Genomic DNA, 20,644 nt, shown 5'->3' with positions numbered 1-20,644 from the left:
ACTACAAACTAACATCTGTAATTGTACTTCCTGGAACTGCTAATAGTGGAGCGGCTTAACAGCATAATTCCAAAGAACCTTGCACTTTGTGATAAAAGCTTGAAATTTGGTACACTTATAGCTAAAGACAGTCAAAAAAAAATTTGATATCGGGCCATCGTAAATTATCAAAATGGCGGCCGTGGCAGCCATTTCCTACCATTGACTACCATTTCCATGTGAATTTTCTTTTGTGTTTTGATTATAATTTGTTTATCATATAGTTAGCTACACTTATTTACCTCTTTGGAGTTTGTACATGAATGATACAAATACATTTCAAGATGGCTGTTATTTTTCAAAATGGCCACCATGACTGGTTGAAAATCGTTACTGCTTCAAAGTTGCATGGATTCCTGTGATATGAATGATACTGTGATCAAATCACACATTTTTATGATTAGGAATTCAGGTGGCAACTTTAGTATTTAGCCTATTTGGAAGCTCACAATGCAAGATGGGCTGAACTGACAACAGTAACTGTCCAAACATGGGGTCAATCGTGGAAGACTATCCACTCCTCCCTTCTTACATTTGCAGGAGATAAGGTCATAGCTGGACTGGCCTGCATCAGGCAGGCATGTCTAAGATAGTTCATAATGACCCTCAGATGCCTTTGACCAGCCCCATTTACAAGGAGAAGAAAGCTCTGGTGTTGACACCAGCATCTGACCCCATACATGACCTCCTTGATAGACTGCCCTCTCAACATGTTCCTTTAGGGCAGCCTTTGTTGGCCAGCCAGTTAAAGCATGAAACACTGGAAGAGCAGAGTGTCAGCTTCCTCATGTGTGCATGGAGAAATTGAGGACAGATCAGCAAGGGGTGGCTTGCTGAGGACAGCAGTCCACCATTTGAAATATGGCATTAGCATGTTAGCTATTTATGTGGAACAGCGTGTAAATGGGAAAATAGTAAGGGGTTTTCTAAAATAAGTTTAATTTATCTAATTTCACTCCTAAATAAAGCAGAAATTGTTCTGTGATATCTTCCTACCATCCATCCATCCATCCATCCATCCATCTTCTTCCGCTTATCCGGGGTCGGGTCGCAGGGGCAGCTGTCTGAGCAGGGACACCCAGATTTCCCTCTCCCTACACATTTCCTCCAGCTCCTCCAGGGTTAGGGTTAGGGTTAGGGTTAGCCTGGACGCCTGAGGAAGGCGTCCAGGCGAGCCACCTCAGCTGGCTCCTCTCGATGTGGAGGAGCAGAGGCTCTACTCCGAGCTCTTCCCGGGTGACAGAGCTCCTCACTCTGTCTCTATGGGAGCGCCCAGTCACCCTGTGGAGGAAACTCATTTTGGCCACTTGTATCTGGGATCTTATTCTTTTGGTCTTGACCCAAAGTTCATGACAATAGGTGAGGGTAGGAACGCAGATTGACCGGTAAATCGAGAGCTTTGCCTTTCAGCTCAGCTCTTTCTTCACCACGAAAGACCGGTACAAGGGCCGCATTACTGCAGCCGCTGCCCTGATCCGCTTGTCGATCTCGCGCTCCATCCTTCCCTCACTCGTGAACAAGACCCCAAGATAGTTAAACTCGTCCACTTGAGGCAGGAGCTCCCCCCAACCCTGAGGGAGCAAGCCACCTTTTTCCGGTCGAGAACCATGACCTCAGACTTGGAGGTGCTGATACTCATTCCAGCTGCTTCACACTTGGCGGCAATCTGCCCCAGGACATGCTGGAGGTCCTGGCCCATAGGAGCCAACAAGACATCTTCTGCGAAAAGCAGAGATGAGATCCAGTGGCTCCCGAACCAGCCCCCCTCTAGCTCCAGACTGCGCCTATAAATTATGTCCATAAAAATAATGAACAGAACCGGTGACAAAGGGCAGCCCTGCCGGAGTCCAACGTGCACTGGGAACAGGTCTGACTTACTGCCAGCAATGCGAACCAAGCTTCTGTTTCGGTTGTACAGGGACCGTACAGCCCTTAGCAGAGGGCCTCCGACCTCGTACTCCCGAAGCACCTCCCACAGAATGCCACGAGGGACACAGTCGAATGCTTTCCACAAAGCACTGGTTAGGACTGGTTAGGCCAACTCCCATGAACCCTCGAGCACCCTGCGGAGGGTATAGTGCTGGTCCAGTGTTCCACAGCCAGGACAAAAACTGCATTGTTCCTCCCGAATTTTCCTACCAAGTAGTCTTATATTAGCAATCCACCAATTGGTGGTATAAGCACGTTAACTATTTATGTGGAACAGGGTTTTAATGGGAAAATAATAAGGGTTTTGCTATAATAAGTTTTATTATCCATTTTCAAGCCTAAATAAAGCAGACATGGTCCCACGGTATCTTCCTAATAAGTAGTCTTATATTTACAGCAATCCGCCATTTTAAATGTGGTATTAGCACATTAGCATGTTAATTATTTATGTGGAACAGTTGTGAGCTAATTGAAATAACAAAATATGTTTTGAAATAAGTATTATTTATCCAGTTCTAAGCCTACCTAGAGCCAAGCATATGACAAATATGAACTCGAGGCATGTTGCAATTGCCAAGTCACATCTGATCTTTCCAATGAATTGAAGGACTTAAAGGTGACATCAACATGTCACTATTTTTGAGACTTGGGTATTTGTTAAGTTTAAGGAAAAAGATTGAAATTAAACTAAATTCCCTTTAGATAATTTTAACTAGCACCGCTTACATTTGTGTGTGATATCTGCAAGTATATGGTGGACATCTTGAATTGTGAGAACAAAGGATGATTCTGGGCTTATTACACATTGCAGATTTTGTTTTTGCATGATAAAATGTATAATTATTTATGGAGATAGACCATATGATATGTGGTATACGAAACATTATCACAATTACAATGTTCATGCTGATCGTGGCAATCATCTTGAATTTTTATTGATTTATATGTATTCTTCATGTATAAACTTCCTTAAACTAGGTACGATAAATAAATTTAACTAACAAGATCATCATCATCATATTTTATACCATGCAAAAAAGGAAATTGATCTGAATACTGTTGTCAGTGGCCGCCATGTTGGAAATTCACGATGGCCCGATATCCAATTTTTTTCAGACTGCCTTTGGTCTTAACTGTACCAAATTTCAGTACCTGCAGTCTGGTGGTATTTACAGTACCTACAGTCTGTTGGTGTTTACAGTACCTGCAGTCTGATGGTATTTAGAGTACCTACAGTCTGATGATATTTACAGTACCTACAGTCTGATGGTATTTACAGTACCTGCAGTTGGTGGTATTTACAGTACCTACAGTCTGGTGGTATTTAGAGTACCTACAGTCTGATGGTATTTTAGAGTACCTACAGTCTGATTGTATTTAGGGTACCTACAGTCTGATTGTATTAACAGTACCTGCAGTCTGATTGTATTTACAGTACTTACAGTCTGGTGGTACAGTACCTGCTGTCTGATTGTATTTACAGTATCTACAGTCTGATGGTACTTACAGTACCTGCAGTCTGATTGTATTTACAGTACCTACAGTCTGGTTGTAGTACCTTCAGTCTGATTGTATTTACAGTACCTACAGTCTGGTGGTATTTACAGTACCTACAGTCTGATGGTATTTGCAGTACCTTCAGTCTGATTGTATTTACAGTACCTACAGTCTGATGGTATTTAGAGTACCTACAGTCTGATGGTATTTGCATCACCTAAAGTCTGATGGTATTTACAGTACCTACAGTCTGATGGTATTGGATGGCATTTACAGTACCTACAGTCTGATGGTATTTACAGTACCTTCAGTCTGATTGTATTTACAGTACCTACAGTCTGATGGTATTTAGAGTACCTACAGTCTGATGGTATTTGCAGTACCTTCAGTCTGATTGTATTTACAGTACCTACAGTCTGATGGTATTTAGAGTACCTACAGTCTGATGGTATTTGCATCACCTAAAGTCTGATGGTATTTACAGTACCTACAGTCTGATGGTATTGGATGGCATTTACAGTACCTACAGTCTGATGGTATTTACAGTACCTACAGTCTGATGGTATTGGATGGTATTTACAGTACCTACAGTCTGATGGTATTTACAGTACCTACAGTCTGATGGTATTGGATGGTATTTACAGTACCTGCAGTCTGATGGTATTTACAGTACCTACAGTCTGATGGTACTGGATGGTATTTACAGTACCTACCCACTGGACGCCTCTGTTTCTGTAGCATACTGTGGCACCGCTATCATGCCACGGTATTTGCTGGTTAGATGCTCAGCAAAGTGCAGCTGCTGCAGCACCTGACAGTGATATACTCCATCAGCTGCTGGTGAGCTGCTTTAACAGCTGAGCCTGATTCTGGCTCATACTGGTGAGCTTCCACCGTTTACACCTCCTTCATCTGTTACCTACTCCCGAAAATCCAGAAGTGTCAACACTGCTGGAGCTGCTGGTCAAGCTATCATGAGTGTGTTACTAAGGTGAGGTTCTTAGATGGATTTTCATCAACATGCATTAATTCTGTCAGCTAATAAAGGTATGATGATTGATGAGGACCTCTGAATTATCTGTCTCACTGCCATGACATGGAAGAGTTTAACCTAACATCTGGCAGAGGTCAAACCTGAGACATTGTCAATCTTAGATAGTAGATGTTCTGACTCTGCTGGTCCGACAGTCCTGAACACAGAGCCCAGCCGGCCTTCACACAGGAAGGAGATGCTGAAGGGACATTTCCATGTGTGTTACATAAGTCCAGAGGCAGCAGCAGGCAGCCTGTTATATAACTACATGATTTATAGAGACACAGAGATAATCTCACTCTGAGGCTGGAGACATCCAGTGGACACAACCACATACTACAGTGTCAGAGCAGCTCCACTGAACAGAAACTCATCATGGGACATATTTCACTGTGTCTTTAAAGGCGTCAGACGGCTGCCATGTTTGTCTCAGACAGACAGTCGTCACCTGGACCTTCATAAAAGGAGAAAAGAAGAGTTGTGAACTTAAAGGGGGAAAAAAAAACGGTTGGGCCATCATGTCCACACACTCAGTTATCATTAGCTACATCTGTTAAATTGTGCCACCTACTGGTCACAGGCCTGTACAACAACAATACAAACCACTTTTTAAACAAAGCACTGGACCAGAAACTCACTCATACTACGACTGTGACATCGCTGAAAAACACAACTTAATGATGTTTGAAATGTCTGGCCGACTGGTGCCAAGAGGGCAGGACACTATGCAACAACTAGAGACACTCACAGATCAAACCAGACTCCCAGATCATTACACTGGCTTCCTGTTTGTCACAGAACTGACTCTAAAGTTCTGGTGTGGAACGCCTCGGAACGGAACTCTCAGAATATCCTAATAAAAAACAGGACTTTGTTGTCTTTAACTCAGTATGTTCAGACTTGAAAATCAAAAGTAATCTGAATTCAACCAGGACTGCTCACTTTAATACAAACAAAACACGAACCATCAAGAGAATTCAAATAATGTCCTCATCGGACTTTATATGAACTAGAATCATCAAAGATTCCGACACCCGAGTCTGTTCTCACCTGACCTCATTACTATGATTGTTCTGCTCTCCTCAGGAAACACCTGTTCTTCTCCTCCTGCAGATATCGCCATCACTCAAGCAACCAATAGGAGAGGTAGGCTGAGGGTCACCTCTCACAGGATGTTTTCTTTTGAAAATCTCACTCCAACCACAGCTCTTAGCAGCCTCCTGGAGGCTTTCAAGACATTCCTTACCTCCCCCAGGAAGAGCCACAAACTCCTGCAGAGCTGGAGGACCAGGTGCTCCACCAGTCGCTCCCAGCTCAGTCTCACTACCTGGCGGGTTTACCCAGGACACCAGGAAAAGCGCCAGGCTTTCATAGAGTCTAAACTGTGTCACACCATCATCAAATGGTGCACTGCAGCGCAAAATGACCTTTCCTATTAGCTTCCATTGTGAAAGAAACATCTGTAAAATGATCTTTTTAGGCGTCACAACCTGAGAAAACACTCATATCACTGTCAAACTTCGATCCATTGCGTCAGATAAAATGTGAAAAGTATAGTGGAGCCACAAGATTAAGAAATGTATTTCTATTCAAGTTAGCCAGGTGCCAAACAGGAAGTTAGCCAGCTCGGTCAGTGGAAGTCTCTGCTGCTGTCGCTCTAACAACAGAGAACATCTTGGAGGTCTGGCTTCAAAACCTCAGAGCAGCTTTCTAGCAATGAACCTGGATCCAGCTTCATGTGGTCTGATCTGAGGATGGATGTCTGAGCTGAATGAGGAGAACATTCTAAAACCAGTGGGAGTTACCACAGCCAGCACGGACAGAGGTCCAGGAGAGAGAGTGTGTGTGTGTGTGTGTGTGTGTGTGTAAAAGAACAGACAGGGTGTATGTGTGTGTTTTCACTCAGTTTTTATTATAAAAGTTGACGTTTCTACTCTGACAGTGAACAGGAACAGAACAATAAACTTCAGTAAGAAAATAAAAAACAACAACATGATAATGATGGGGGGGGGGGGGTTCCCATGGCAACACACAGGGCTGATGGAGGGAGGGAGGGGGGTGCAGGGGTAACCATGGTAACAGTGAGGGGAGGAGGGAAGGGGAGGGGGGAGTTTACTATCCTCTGGTGTCAGACAGTTTATCATCTGATGACCTCCAAAACACAAACACACACACGCACACACACACGCGCCCAAGCACACGTTACTGAAAGGCAACACACACACACACTGTGACACACTCCCTCTGGTTCTGTGTGTGTGTTTCAGAGCTCTGATCTCAATCAGGCTGATAAAAGACTGATCACAGTCATCAAACTGCCACTGATCAATAACTTGTCACTGTTCATTAACCTGTCACTGATCAATAACGTGTCCCAGAGCAGAGACGTGTGTTGAGGCTGAGCAGAGAATTTTAACTCTTCTGTTCTTCTGAGCTCAACTCTGTTGCTTCTGTCTATTCCCTGTGTTCTGCTGCTACCGTCTGATCCTTGTGTTCTCCTGTTCTGTTGCTACCGTCTGATCCCTGTGTTCTGTTGCTTCTGTCTGATTCTTGTATTCTCCTGTTCTGTTGCTTCTGTCTGATCCTTGTATTCTCCTGTTCTGTTGCTTCTGTCTGATTCTTGTATTCTCCTGTTCTGTTGCTTCTGTCTGATCCCTGTGTTCTCCTGTTCTGTTGCTACCGTCTGATCCTTGTATTCTCCTGTTCTGTTGCTACCGTCTGATCCTTGTATTCTCCTGTTCTGTTGCTACCGTCTGATTCTTGTGTTCTCCTGTTCGGTTGCTTCTGTCTGATCCCTGTGTTCTCCTGTTCTGTTGCTACCGTCTGATCCTTGTGTTCCCCTGTTCTGTTGCTTCTGTCTGATCCTTGTGTTCCCCTGTTCTGTTGCTTCTGTCTGATCCTTGTGTTCCCCTGTTCTGCTGCTTCTGTCTGATTCTTGTGTTCTCCTATCCTGTTTTTTCTGTCTGATCCCTGTGTTCTCCTGCTCTGTTGCTTCTGTCTGATCCTTGTGTTCTCCTGTTCCGTTGCTTCTGTCTGATGCCTGTCCTTGTTCCAGTTGAAGTTCAGCTGAGGCTGACTGACCGCAACATCTGTACAGGAAGTTTTATTTTGAAACCTGACAGGTAGCTCGTTGCTGCTCCTGTGTGTGACTTCCTGTTTACTGTCTATTTAAAATCCCTGTAACCATGGAGACGACACCCCTGCTCCTGACTGGCTGAGCTCACCTGTCCCCTGTGATGAAGCCCCACCCCCTGCCTCATCCTGTCCAATCTGCTGTCACAGAGCTCTGAAACATACACACCTACCTGTCTCTCACACACACTCAGTCAGTCTCTCTCTCATCCAGATGCAGCTCTTCTTCTCTACTCGTCATCGTCGTCGTCGTCGTCGTCGTCCTCTCCATCATCGTCCTCCTCTTCCTCTCCTCCCTGAGCGGAGGAGCCGGGATTCCTGGCTGAGTACGTGCCGCCGCCGCGGTACGCCACCATGTCCTGTCACACACAGGAAGCAGCGTCACAACACAGGAAGCAGCTCATCATGTGACATCATCACTTCCTGTAGTCATCAGCTCTTTTCAGTGGTTCTTTACTGATCAATGATGACAGGAGCTGTCAGTGTGTCTCACCCGGTCATATTTCTCTCGTAGTTTCTGGGCCTTCTCCTCGTAGGGCAGCTTCTCAGACTGAGACAGTTTGCTCCACATCTCTCCCAGCTTCTTGGCACAGTCTCCTATAGACAGACCAGGATACTGCTGCTTCACGCTGGGACGGTACTCACTACAGAACACGAAGAACGCAGACCTGCAGACCGAGAGACACACAAAGACAGACACACACAGAGAGACGGTTACACAGAGAGAGAGAGAGACACACACACAGAGAGAGAGACAGACAGGTTAGTGTTTGTGGAGCTGCTCAGTGTCTTTTCTTTTTATTAAACTAATGGATGTGCTGTTCGTCCTGCTGTGATATTCTAGATTGAGCCTATAAACTGATTGATGTATTGATCTGTCAGATCAGAGGTAGATAGTCACTGTCAGCACACATCAGGCTCGTTAGACTTCATCAGGAGCCAGATGGAACTGAAGTGTCTACAGGTCAGAGTAGACTTTCAAAATAAAACTCCAGGTCAGCAGGTGAGCGCTCTGTGCTGCCCCCTGGTGCCAGATCAGCAGCTACAGTCACACCAACACAATCAGTGTGTAGCTTACAGTCCGGCTCGTTTCTGTTAGACCTCGACTGATCCAATATAAACAAGTTTAAACTCCAACATCCACGTCTGAGCAGTCAGGATCAAGCGTCTGTTCTGACTGTGTTGTCTCCACGTTCTGTCTGGGTTGTCTCTACGTTCTTTCTCCATGTTCTGTCTGTGTTGTCTTTACTTTCTGTCTCTACATTCTGTCCTTGTTGTCTCTATGTTCTGTCTGTTTTGTCTATCTTATTACCGTGTTGTCTCTACTTTCTGTCTGTGTTGTCTCTACGTTCTGTCTGTGTTGTCTATGTTATGACCGTGTTGTCTCTACTTTCTGTCTGTGTTGTCTATGTTATTACCGTGTTGTCTCTACTTTCTGTCTGTGTTGTCTCTACGTTCTGTCTGTGTTGTCTATGTTATGACCGTGTTGTCTCTACTTTCTGTCTGTGTTGTCTATGTTATGACCGTGTTGTCTCCATGTTCTGTCTGTGTTGTCTTTACTTTCTGTCTCTACATTCTGTCCTTGTTGTCTCTATGTTCTGTCTGTGTTGTCTATGTTATGACCGTGTTGTCTTTACTTTCTGTCTGTGTTGTCTATGTTATGACCGTGTTGTCTCTACGTTCTGTCCGTGTTGTCTTTACTTTCTGTCTCTACGTTCTGACCATGTTGTCTCCATGTTCTGTCTGGGTTGTCTTTACTTTCTGTCTCTACGTTCTGTCTGTGTTGTCTATGTTATGACCGTGTTGTCTCTACGTTCTGTCTGTGTTGTCTATGTTATGACCGTGTTGTCTCTACGTTCTGTCTGTGTTGTCTATGTTATGACCGTGTTGTCTCTACGTTCTGTCTGTGTTGTCTATGTTATGACCGTGTTGTCTCTACGCTGTGTCGGTGCTGCAGACTCACGGGGGTCTCTTGGGGGCGTTGGGGTCTTTCCTCTTGCGGCCTCTCTTTCCGAAGCCTTTAGGTGGGATGTAGTCGCTCATCTCCCTGTTGTAGCGCACCTTGTCGGCCTTCGCCATGTCCTCGAAACACTTCTTATCACCGGCTGTGAGAGCCTGAACACACACACACACACACACACACAGACGCACACCATCAGGACAGAGTTTCTGACTAAGCTGGTGTCTGTGTTTCTGTAGCCGGTTACCTGAACAGGTGAAGATCAGAGGCGTGTAGACTGAACCAACTGTACAGTTTGGTTACAATCAGTATGTCAACATGTAACAACAGACTAATGTAGTTATAATCAGATCTGTGTGTCAGTGCTGTCTGCAGAATACACACACATAATAATATTAATACATCTGTAATATCAAAGGAAACCAACACTGAAGATGAATAAACATTCCTGTCCTGATGTCTGCATTCCATTATCAATACATGATCAGTAAGGAGGGCTGCAGTAACGTGGTACCTGTTCCTTCACTGCTGTAAAGCTCATTTTATCCCATTTTAAAACCTTTAATAATAATAATAACAATAATAATAATATTTATATATTAATATCTATGAGTTAGTGTCTGCAGAAGTGACCAATCACAGCGCAGCTGTCAACAGCACTGATACCGAGTTTGTGTTGTTGCGTCAGTGACACCAAACAGCTTCAGTTCAATAAACACTGTTCAGAGTTTGTCTGCTGTGGCTGCAGGATGTACGAGAGGATCCTCAGACAACAGATCTATTACACAAAGTGACACACACTCAATAATTACCACTTTTAAACATCAAACCAGTCAGTCAAAAGAACTACAATCATCCACACTGTAGTTATAGTGACGCACCAGACACTTCTCTGTACATATATCAGTTTCTATACACACAAATATCATGTGTTTGTCGTGATATAAAAACTGTTGTGTTGTGCCGGCTATATTTGTATAACTAATGTATTTGATTCTACTGTATTGGGTTTATTAATAACATATATTTAAGTTTGTATAAACGTAATGCAATGGAATCAGAGTTCATGGCTGAATAAGATCTCAGAAAGCATTTTGATCAGTCACAGTGACTGTTAAATTTCAAACAGTTTATTGTGGAATGAATACCTTATATTTCCTACATGATGTCCTGACAGACAGGAGACTTGATATTAACTCGCTATATGACTTCTTTCAAACATTTATATGGTCAAAATCAGTAACAAAGATGTATTAAACGTACACAGTGTGAAAAAAGTCATCTTTAATAACATGTTAGACCTTGAACAGTGTTCAGTGCTGTCAGGACGTCAGAGTTTATGGTTTATCTGTCGTCATGTCGTCGTCGCAGATGTGCCTCACAACGAGGTGTCTGACCTCATCGGGACTTACCTGCTGCAGAACCTGAGATACACACACCTGAAACACACTAACACACTGCACCGTCAGACAGGTCACTGATCTGTCTGCCTGCCTGCCTGTCTCACCTTCCATCTCTCGGAGCACTTCTTGGAGAACTCGGCGAAGTTGACCGACTGCTCTGGGTTCTTCTTCCGGTGTTCCTCTCTACACGTCTGGACGAAGAAGGCGTACGCCGACGTCTTCCCCTTCGGCTTGTTGACGTCTTTACGCATCATAGTGGCGGCCTGTCAGACAGACGGGATGAAAACAGCAGAAGACGGATTAATACTGATATAACTGATTTGATACAGTTGGTGTTGCATATCATTTATTGATTTCAGTGCAAAAATGTTATTATCTCCAACAACATGGTTTCATACTTTAATTAATTATGGACAGTCAAGTTAATATTTGTAAAGGACTAACTGATCGTCTTGATTATTAATCACACCGTCAGTCATGTAAAGATCAATCTGTAATCCATCACTTCATCATCGCGTACAACAAAGAGATGCAGAAACTCTTCACAATGGCCTCATGTTACAGCCAACACAGATCTCTTTATTTAAGCATTTATTAGACAGTGAGCGGATGATCGATGGCTGATTGATTACCAATAATATCAAAGTTGAACTCGACACCAGAGAAATAAAAGATTAATAAAATTAAATGTACCTGCTATTCACAGAAATATTAAAATCATGATTCACATTAAATCTTTATTTGGGTGAAATCACGTACAGATAACTCAACAATGACAGATTTACACACATTTAGGTGGAATGACCCTTTAACCTGTTTGTCTCATATTGTTCATAATTCATATTAAACCTTGTTAAATTGTTAAATGTGTTTATTAATATGCTACGTGAACTCATCAGCCTCCTCCGTCTGGACCGAGGCAGGTCTCCGGTACCGGACCGTTAATCGGGGTGATGGCGGCCCGAGCAGCAAACTGAGGCCGAATGTGAATAACAAAGAGAACAAAGTGAGGATCCATTTTCTCAGCCGGAGAGCGAGAAGGCCCTCCGACCCTCCCGGAGCCCGGCTCGGTGTGCTCCTGGTCCGGGACATCCCGCCGGAGCCCGGTGCCTGCTCCCCCCGGTGACTGGAGCTCTATGAGCCGTAGAGATGAACGAAGACTAAAGCTAGCCGCGTCTTCTATGGACTTCTACTGACTGCTGCAGTTAGCCTAGCCGTGCTAACTGCTAGCTCCCGCAGAACAATGGGCCACCATTTGCTTCCCGCCCTCTGCGGAGCTAGCCGCCCCATCCCCCTCCGCTAGCGGCAGGCTAACGGAGCGGCAGGCGGACAAAATGTCTCTAAAGGACGGAGCCGTCAGGAAACACGGTGTGAGGCTTCATGTCGGTCCGCGGAGGATTTATTTTAACCACAGCGCCGTTTTTATAGCAAACGGCCGTGTGTGCAATGGAAACATGGAGTCAGTACAGCAGCTACGCATTTTCAACGACGGGCTCCGGCTATGCTCTGGAGGGGTCAGCGCTGTATGTATGGGACAGGACTATTTCCTGGCGTTCATGCTCCATAATGGGCGTTTCGTGTTTACAACAACACGTCCGAACCGTCCCGGACTGCACACACGGACCTGTGAGCGGACTCACCGCCGCCACTCTGCGACCGTGTCAGCGGCCATTTTATTCGTTTTTCCAGCCTCATCATCGGACCTTTTACTGGAGGATTCTGCAGTCAGCCGGTAAATCAAAGCCAGCTCGCTCGGTGAAATGTCTGAAATGTGCGCGGGGTGCGGAGAGAGAGAAGGACGGAGGTACTCACTGGTCAGGAGGGCCGGCTGCGGGCTGGTGCGGACTTTGGGTCGGTTCAGGGTTTTCAGATTCAGGTGTTCTGTTGTTGTTTGGGGGCTGAAGCAGCGACTGGAGACGTTGGTTCACTTTCAAACTGGGTCGAGCTCGAGCCCGGCACCGCCCCCCAGCAACGCCCCCGTTGGTCATTCCTATTCAGGGGGCGGGGACACGGCCGGCCGACCTGGGCGGAGCTCGGCTGAATACTCGACTGTGATTGGCTCACGTTGCCGCAAGTCAAAGCTGGTTGCTGCTCGGCTCCGCCTCCCCAGCGACGCGAGCAGGGCGGGAATTGTACTTACAACAGGGAGGAGCTAGCTGGCGTCCCTGCGTCTGATTGGTCAGAGTTAGTGTCTGTCAGGTGAAGCAGCCAGTGTGTGACGAGGAGGGGGAGGGGCGACAGACAGCAGCGGAGTGAAGGATGAAGAGGGAGAGTAGAGAAGCCAGAGTTGGGCTGGTTGTGACTGTGGTGCCGTCAGAGAGTGTTGGTTCTGATGCGGACCAGGCAGTGGACCCAAAACACGAGAGAAACTTCACCCAGAGACAATTAGCACACCATCACACACACGTCCCGTTCGTGTGTCATGGTGTCCATGTTCCTCCATCTGTCCCTCACATGGAGAGCTTCACTCAGGACGTCCTCACATCCTCAGAGACGCCTCCGTCCACTGGAGCTCAGAGATCCAACACAGATCAGAACCGAGCCGAGGGAGCAGAGATCCAACACAGAACAGAACTGAGCCGAGGGAGCAGAGATCCAACACAGATCAGAACTGACCAGAGATCCAACACAGAGTCAGAACTGAGCCAAGATCCAAGACAGAGTCAGAACTGAGCTGAGGGAGCAGAGATCCAACACAGATCAGAACTGAGCCGAGGGAGCAGAGATCCAACACAGAACAGAACTGAGCCGAGGGAGCAGAGATCCAACACAGATCAGAACTGACCAGAGATCCAACACAGAGTCAGAACTGAGCCGAGGGAGCAGAGATCCAACACAGATCAGAACCGAGCCGAGGGAGCAGAGGTCCAACACAGAACAGAACTGAGCCGAGGGAGCAGAGATCCAACACAGATCAGAACTGACCAGAGATCCAACACAGAGTCAGAACTGAGCCGAGGGAGCAGAGATCCAACACAGATCAGAACCGAGCCGAGGGAGCAGAGGTCCAACACAGATCAGAACTGAGCCGAGGGAGCAGAGATCCAACACAGATCAGAACTGACCAGAGATCCAACACAGAGTCAGAACTGAGCCGAGGGAGCAGAGATCCAACACAGATCAGAACTGAGCCGAGGGAGCAGAGATCCAACACAGAGTCAGAACTGAGCCAAGATCCAACACAGAGTCAGAACTGAGCCGAGGGAGCAGAGATCCAACACAGATCAGAACTGACCAGAGATCCAACAAAGAGTCAGAACTGAGCTGAGGGAGCAGAGATCCAACACAGATCAGAACTGAGCCGAGGGAGCAGAGATCCAACACAGATCAGAACTGACCAGAGATCCAACACAGAGTCAGAACTGAGCTGAGGGAGCAGAGATCCAACACAGATCAGAACTGAGCTGAGGGACCAGAGATCCAACACAGAGTCAGAACTGAGCTGAGGGAGCAGAGATCCAACACAGATCAGAACTGACCAGAGATCCAACACAGAGTCAGAACTGAGCCGAGGGAGCAGAGATCCAACACAGAGTCAGAACTGAGCCAAGATCCAAGACAGAGTCAGAACTGAGCCGAGGGAGCAGAGATCCAACACAGATCAGAACTGACCAGAGATCCAACACAGATCAGGACTGAGCCGAGGGAGCAGAGATCCAACACAGATCAGAACTGAGCTGAGGGAGCAGAGATCCAACACAGATCAGAACTGAGCCGAGGGAGCAGAGATCCAACACAGATCAGAACTGAGCCGAGGGAGCAGAAATCCAACACAGATCAGAACTGAGCTGAGGGACCAGAGATCCAACACAGATCAGAACTGACCAGAGATCCAACACAGATCAGAACTGAGCCGAGGGACCAGAGATCCAACACAGAGTCAGAACTGAGCTGAGGGACCAGAGATCCAACACAGAGTCAGAACTGAGCCGAGGGAGCAGAGATCCAACACAGAGTCAGAACTGAGCTGAGGGAGCAGAGATCCAACACAGATCAGAACTGACCAGAGATCCAACACAGAGTCAGAACTGACCAGAGATCCAACACAGAGTCAGAACTGAGCCGAGGGAGCAGAGATCCAACACAGATCAGAACTGAGCCGAGGGAGCAGAGATCCAACACAGATCAGAACTGAGCCGAGGGAGCAGAGATCCAACACAGATCAGAACTGAGCTGAGGGAGCAGAGATCCAACACAGATCAGAACTGAGCCGAGGGAGCAGAGATCCAACACAGAGTCAGAACTGACCAGAGATCCAACACAGATCAGAACTGAGCCGAGGGAGCAGAGATCCAACACAGATCAGAACTGAGCCGAGGGAGCAGAGATCCAACACAGATCAGAACTGAGCCGAGGGAGCAGAGATCCAACACAGATCAGAACTGAGCTGAGGGAGCAGAGATCCAACACAGATCAGAACTGAGCCGAGGGAGCAGAGATCCAACACAGAGTCAGAACTGACCAGAGATCCAACACAGATCAGAACTGAGCCGAGGGAGCAGAGATCCAACACAGATCAGAACTGAGCCGAGGGAGCAGAGATCCAACACAGATCAGAACTGAGCTGAGGGAGCAGAGATCCAACACAGATCAGAACTGAGCCGAGGGAGCAGAGATCCAACACAGAGTCAGAACTGACCAGAGATCCAACACAGAGTCAGAACTGACCAGAGATCCAACACAGAGTCAGAACTGAGCCAAGATCCAACACAGAGTCAGAACTGAGCCGAGGGAGCAGAGATCCAACACAGATCAGAACTGAGCCGAGGGAGCAGAGATCCAACACAGATCAGAACTGAGCCGAGGGAGCAGAGATCCAACACAGATCAGAACTGAGCCGAGGGAGCAGAGATCCAACACAGATCAGAACTGAGCCGAGGGAGCAGAGATCCAACACAGATCAGAACTGAGCTGAGGGAGCAGAGATCCAACACAGATCAGAACTGACCAGAGATCCAACACAGAGTCAGAACTGAGCCGAGGGAGCAGAGATCCAACACAGAGTCAGAACTGACCAGAGATCCAACACAGAGTCAGAACTGAGCCGAGGGAGCAGAGATCCAACACAGATCAGAACTGAGCCGAGGGAGCAGAGATCCAACACAGATCAGAACTGAGCCGAGGGAGCAGAGATCCAACACAGATCAGAACTGAGCCGAGGGAGCAGAGATCCAACACAGATCAGAACTGAGCCGAGGGAGCAGAGATCCAACACAGATCAGAACTGAGCCGAGGGAGCAGAGATCCAACACAGATCAGAACTGAGCCGAGGGAGCAGAGATCCAACACAGATCAGAACTGAGCCGAGGGAGCAGAGATCCAACACAGAGTCAGAACTGACCAGAGATCCAACACAGAGTCAGAACTGAGCCGAGGGAGCAGAGATCCAATACAGAGTCAGAACTGAGCCGAGGGAGCAGAGATCCAACACAGATCAGAACTGACCAGAGATCCAACACAGAGTCAGAACTGAGCTGAGGGAGCAGAGATCCAACACAGATCAGAACTGAGCCGAGGGAGCAGAGATCCAACACAGATCAGAACTGACCAGAGATCCAACACAGAGTCAGAACTGAGCCGAGGGAGCAGAGATCCAACGCAGATCAGAACTGAGCCGAGGGAGCAGAGATCCAACACAGATCAGAACTGAGCCGAGGGAGCAGAGATCCAACACAGATCAGAACTGAGCCGAGGGAGCAGAGATCCAACACAGATCAGAACTGACCAGAGATCCAACACAGAGTCAGAACTGAGCCGAGGGAGCAGAGATCCAACTCAGATCAGAACTGAGCCGAGGGAGCAGAGATCCAACACAGATCAGAACTGAGCCGAGGGAGCAGAGATCCAACACAGATCAGAACTGAGCCGAGGGAGCAGAGATCCAACACAGATCAGAACTGACCAGAGATCCAACACAGAGTCAGAACTGAGCTGAGGGAGCAGAGATCCAACACAGATCAGAACTGAGCCGAGGGAGCAGAGATCCAACACAGATCAGAACTGAGCCGAGGGAGCAGAGATCCAACACAGAGTCAGAACTGAGCCCAGTGAGCAGAGATCCAACACAGAGTCAGAACTGACCAGAGATCCAACACAGATCAGAACTGAGCCGAGGGAGCAGAGATCCAACACAGATCAGAACTGAGCCGAGGGAGCAGAGATCCAACACAGATCAGAACTGACCAGAGATCCAACACAGATCAGAACTGAGCCGAGGGAGCAGAGATCCAACACAGATCAGAACTGACCTGAGTGAGCCCAGAGATCCTCTTCATGTTGTGGGAACTACAGACTCCACCGGTTCTGGTCCACTCTGGTCTTTAACCTCCTTCTTCCTTCGTCCTGTGCGTCAGCCTCCAGACTCACTAACGTCATCAACCTGAAAGCAGAAGTGGATTCATGTTCTGTCCTGGAAACACTGAGTACACCTGAAACTGTCATCGACCAGGTGAAGACGACCAGGTGGAGACAAATGTGTCCTTCAGGTAAAACATGTATACCTGGTGGTGCTGCTGTCTCCACCTGCTGTGTTAATGTAACGTTGGGCTCGGTTCTTACAGGTCCACATCAGCATCATAGTCGTCAGAACACATGAGCAGTTAGGACAGAACATCTCATATGGACCGAGCTGCACTCAAAGAACTGTGACAGACGAAAAGTCAGGAGGAGTGAAGACAGTGAAGTCCACTCTCATGCAGAGTACGAGACAGGCTCGCAGAACTCCTGCCAGCAGAGACACAGAAGGCCCGGTACTGTTGGCAACAGAGACACAGAAGGCCCGGTACTGTTGGCAACAGAGATACAGAAGGCCCGGTACTGTTGGCAACAGAGACACAGAAGGCCCGGTACTGTTGGCAACAGAGATACAGAAGGCCCGGTACTGTTGGCAACAGAGACACAGAAGGCCCGGTACTGTTGGCAACAGAGACGCAGAAGGCCCGGTACTGTTGGCAACAGAGACACAGAAGGCCCGGTACTGTTGGCAACAGAGACACAGAAGGCCCGGTACTGTTGGCAACAGAGACGCAGAAGGCCCGGTACTGTTGGCAACAGAGCTATGAATGCTGCACATCTTCAGAACCTCCAGGATGAAGACGTGGTACTGCACTTCTTCAGAACTTGGAGCCCACAGGTGAGTGAGAGGCAGGTGAAGGTGATTTATCTTCTGACACAGCTCTGTGATCAATACATCCTGTTGATACTGACTTTATATTGATTGATATGAAGGTGACATCTGGGTCGGGGGATCAATGGGTCTCAGGGGTGGACTGGGACAAACATTTGGCCCCCGTTGATGTAGATAGAAACACACAAGCTCTTAATAACACAACTATAGTAAACTATATCCCTTTGTATTCTGAAGCCTTGAATAAAGTAAATGATAACTACACAGTGTGTGGCTCACTTGCTCTTAGGAAGGATACTGGAGAAAGGATTTAAGATTCAAGAGTGTTTATTTGTCACTTTCTCACACAGGTACAAGCAGTGAATCATGGCGTTGGCAGCCAGGTACTGCAGATCACTCAGAAACACACAAACAGAGAGTCCTGTGAAAGACAGACAACACAAGATGTATACATTATGTAAGTGATTACTGAACAATATCCATTCAAGTTCTCAAGTCTTCACTAAAATAAATGTATAATAGACAGCCAAGAAAAGAGGAAAGTCAGTGTTTTGGAGGAGGATGCTGGCTGCAGAACATCAGGACACCGGCAGCACAACTGTAGGTTCCTCTCACAGCCCTAACCCACACACTGGAACACATATAAACCCTCCTCAGCCTGTGAAACACACACAACATCATTTAAGTCATTATTTTGCAACATCCAATCTATTCATGTTCTTGAATCCTAAATAAATTAACAACCCAGTGCTTAATACACTAACTCACAACAGAACTCACAGAGTGAAATGAAATGCTGCCTGGCCATCGATGAACTGCCTGCTGTAAACATAGTTTTCATCAACAGGAGGGAACATCTCAAACAACTGGGCCACCTGTGTGAGGGAGACAGAGAGAGAGAGAGGACTAACGATTGGGTCAAATTATGACATTGCATTATCTTAGATTTTAGTATTAAATGTGTCTATGTGGCTCACTCTGGCCACAAGGGTGCAGTTTGAATGAATGGGAACACGTCCCAAAGAAGAACAGTGTTTGACACTGTTCATTTTATACTCACTGAATCAACATGGTGACGGTCTTCCTCAACACTTCTCCTCCTGCACCATAAGATCCGTGGTAATGGGAGCCTCACTGTCCTCAGACTCACTGTCAGACTCACGTGGAGGACCCGCTGCTGAAGCTGCAGCACCGGTGCTGCTCGCCCCGGCCAGGACGGACCCTGCAGGAACTGTTTTACCTTTAGCAGCCTGTGCTGCTGGAGCTTTTCTTTTCCTTTCCCTCAATTTTTCAGATAAATAAATAAATAAATAAATAAATAGAAATAAAATAAAAAATCTCCGTCCATCAGCCCATTAGTGACCGGCCCACCGGGAAAAGTCCCGGTACTCCTGACAGCCAATCCACCCCTGATGGGTCTCATACACAGTGAGGAGATGATGAAGGTCCAATCAACATGTTCTGGACCTTCACTGCCGTTCTCCAAGACTGTTGAGGAGAAATCTGTTGTCTTCACTCAGAGTCAACATGAAGCACATAAACTGTTTCTGCTGAATCAGAACCAGGAGCCGTCATCACTGTCGGACTGGACCTGATGATCCAGAGACATCCTGAAAGGTAATAATTATATGTTTGTTTTCTCAGGCAGTTATCAACAGAGACGATCAATCACCCATCACCGATCGAGACCAGCGTCACATGTTGGTACCGGTCCGATCCCCCTCCTGCTGTCTACTGCTGGTATTGATCACCTTAAAGAGTTTATCCTCTTCATTGTTCTGTTGTACAGAAACACTGAGCTGATCTCATCCAAACAGTCCAGAACCAAAGATATTTTTTACGTTTATATTCCATGTGTTTGATTTAGAACTGAACAGCAGCACATCCAGAACCACATCCAGAACCACAGCAGGATCATCATGCTAGTTGTTTTATCGATTGTCAAAGTCGCTCTTTCATTTTCTGTTCACCAATTGATTAATGGATCAATAATCACAGCTAATTACCTTTTAAAACATCTTGCAGCCCTCTACACTGAATGATGGACCTGTATCATCAGGCAGTCTTCCAGCACCAGCAGACCCGCTTGACCCAACAGTTCTGAGTGTGATGGAGTTTACAGGTGAGACAGCTGTGTACAGTGATGGTGTCAGCAGAGGTCCAGTCAGTGTTCTGGGAACATTCCTGTATACAATAGGCCTACTTCACAGGGGTGTGGGTGATAAATAGCTTAATGAATTTAAATGTGGACCAAAAATATCTTTCAATTTGGATTATATAGAGTTTTTATCCAGTTGGGTGTGTTTTTAAATTGAATGTGCACAATATAATTTTTGTAACCTCAGAGCCTCAGAGCCTCAGAGCAGACAAAGTTGTGCGCTCCCTCTGTGATCTCTGGCGCCCCCTAGGGGGGCCCGGACCCCAGGTTCAGAACCACTGACCTGATCCACTGCAGTCCCAGATAGCACAACGTGATTGAATCAACACTGAGATATTGTCAGGCTGATGATGTAATCAACACTGAT

The 20,644-nt window shown here is 46.7% G+C and overlaps 1 protein-coding gene across 1 annotated transcript; it reads right to left on the bottom strand.

The window, feature by feature from the left end:
- Positions 1 to 6,996: 6,996 nt before the first annotated feature.
- On the bottom strand, positions 6,997 to 12,958 carry hmgb2b (high mobility group box 2b). Its single transcript, XM_030410453.1, has 5 exons — positions 12,806 to 12,958; positions 11,098 to 11,256; positions 9,594 to 9,745; positions 8,124 to 8,298; positions 6,997 to 7,989 (listed from the first exon to the last, which is right to left on the bottom strand). Exons 2-5 carry the CDS (start codon positions 11,245 to 11,247, stop codon positions 7,861 to 7,863), a joined length of 606 nt encoding a protein of 201 aa, XP_030266313.1. The 5' UTR covers positions 11,248 to 11,256; positions 12,806 to 12,958; the 3' UTR covers positions 6,997 to 7,860.
- Positions 12,959 to 20,644: the final 7,686 nt, after the last annotated feature.

Source organism: Sparus aurata, unplaced genomic scaffold, assembly GCF_900880675.1.
Source record: "Sparus aurata unplaced genomic scaffold, fSpaAur1.1, whole genome shotgun sequence".
NCBI lineage: Eukaryota > Metazoa > Chordata > Actinopteri > Spariformes > Sparidae > Sparus > Sparus aurata.
Note: the sequence above shows the minus strand (reverse complement) of the source record. Positions and strands in the feature narration are given on the sequence as shown.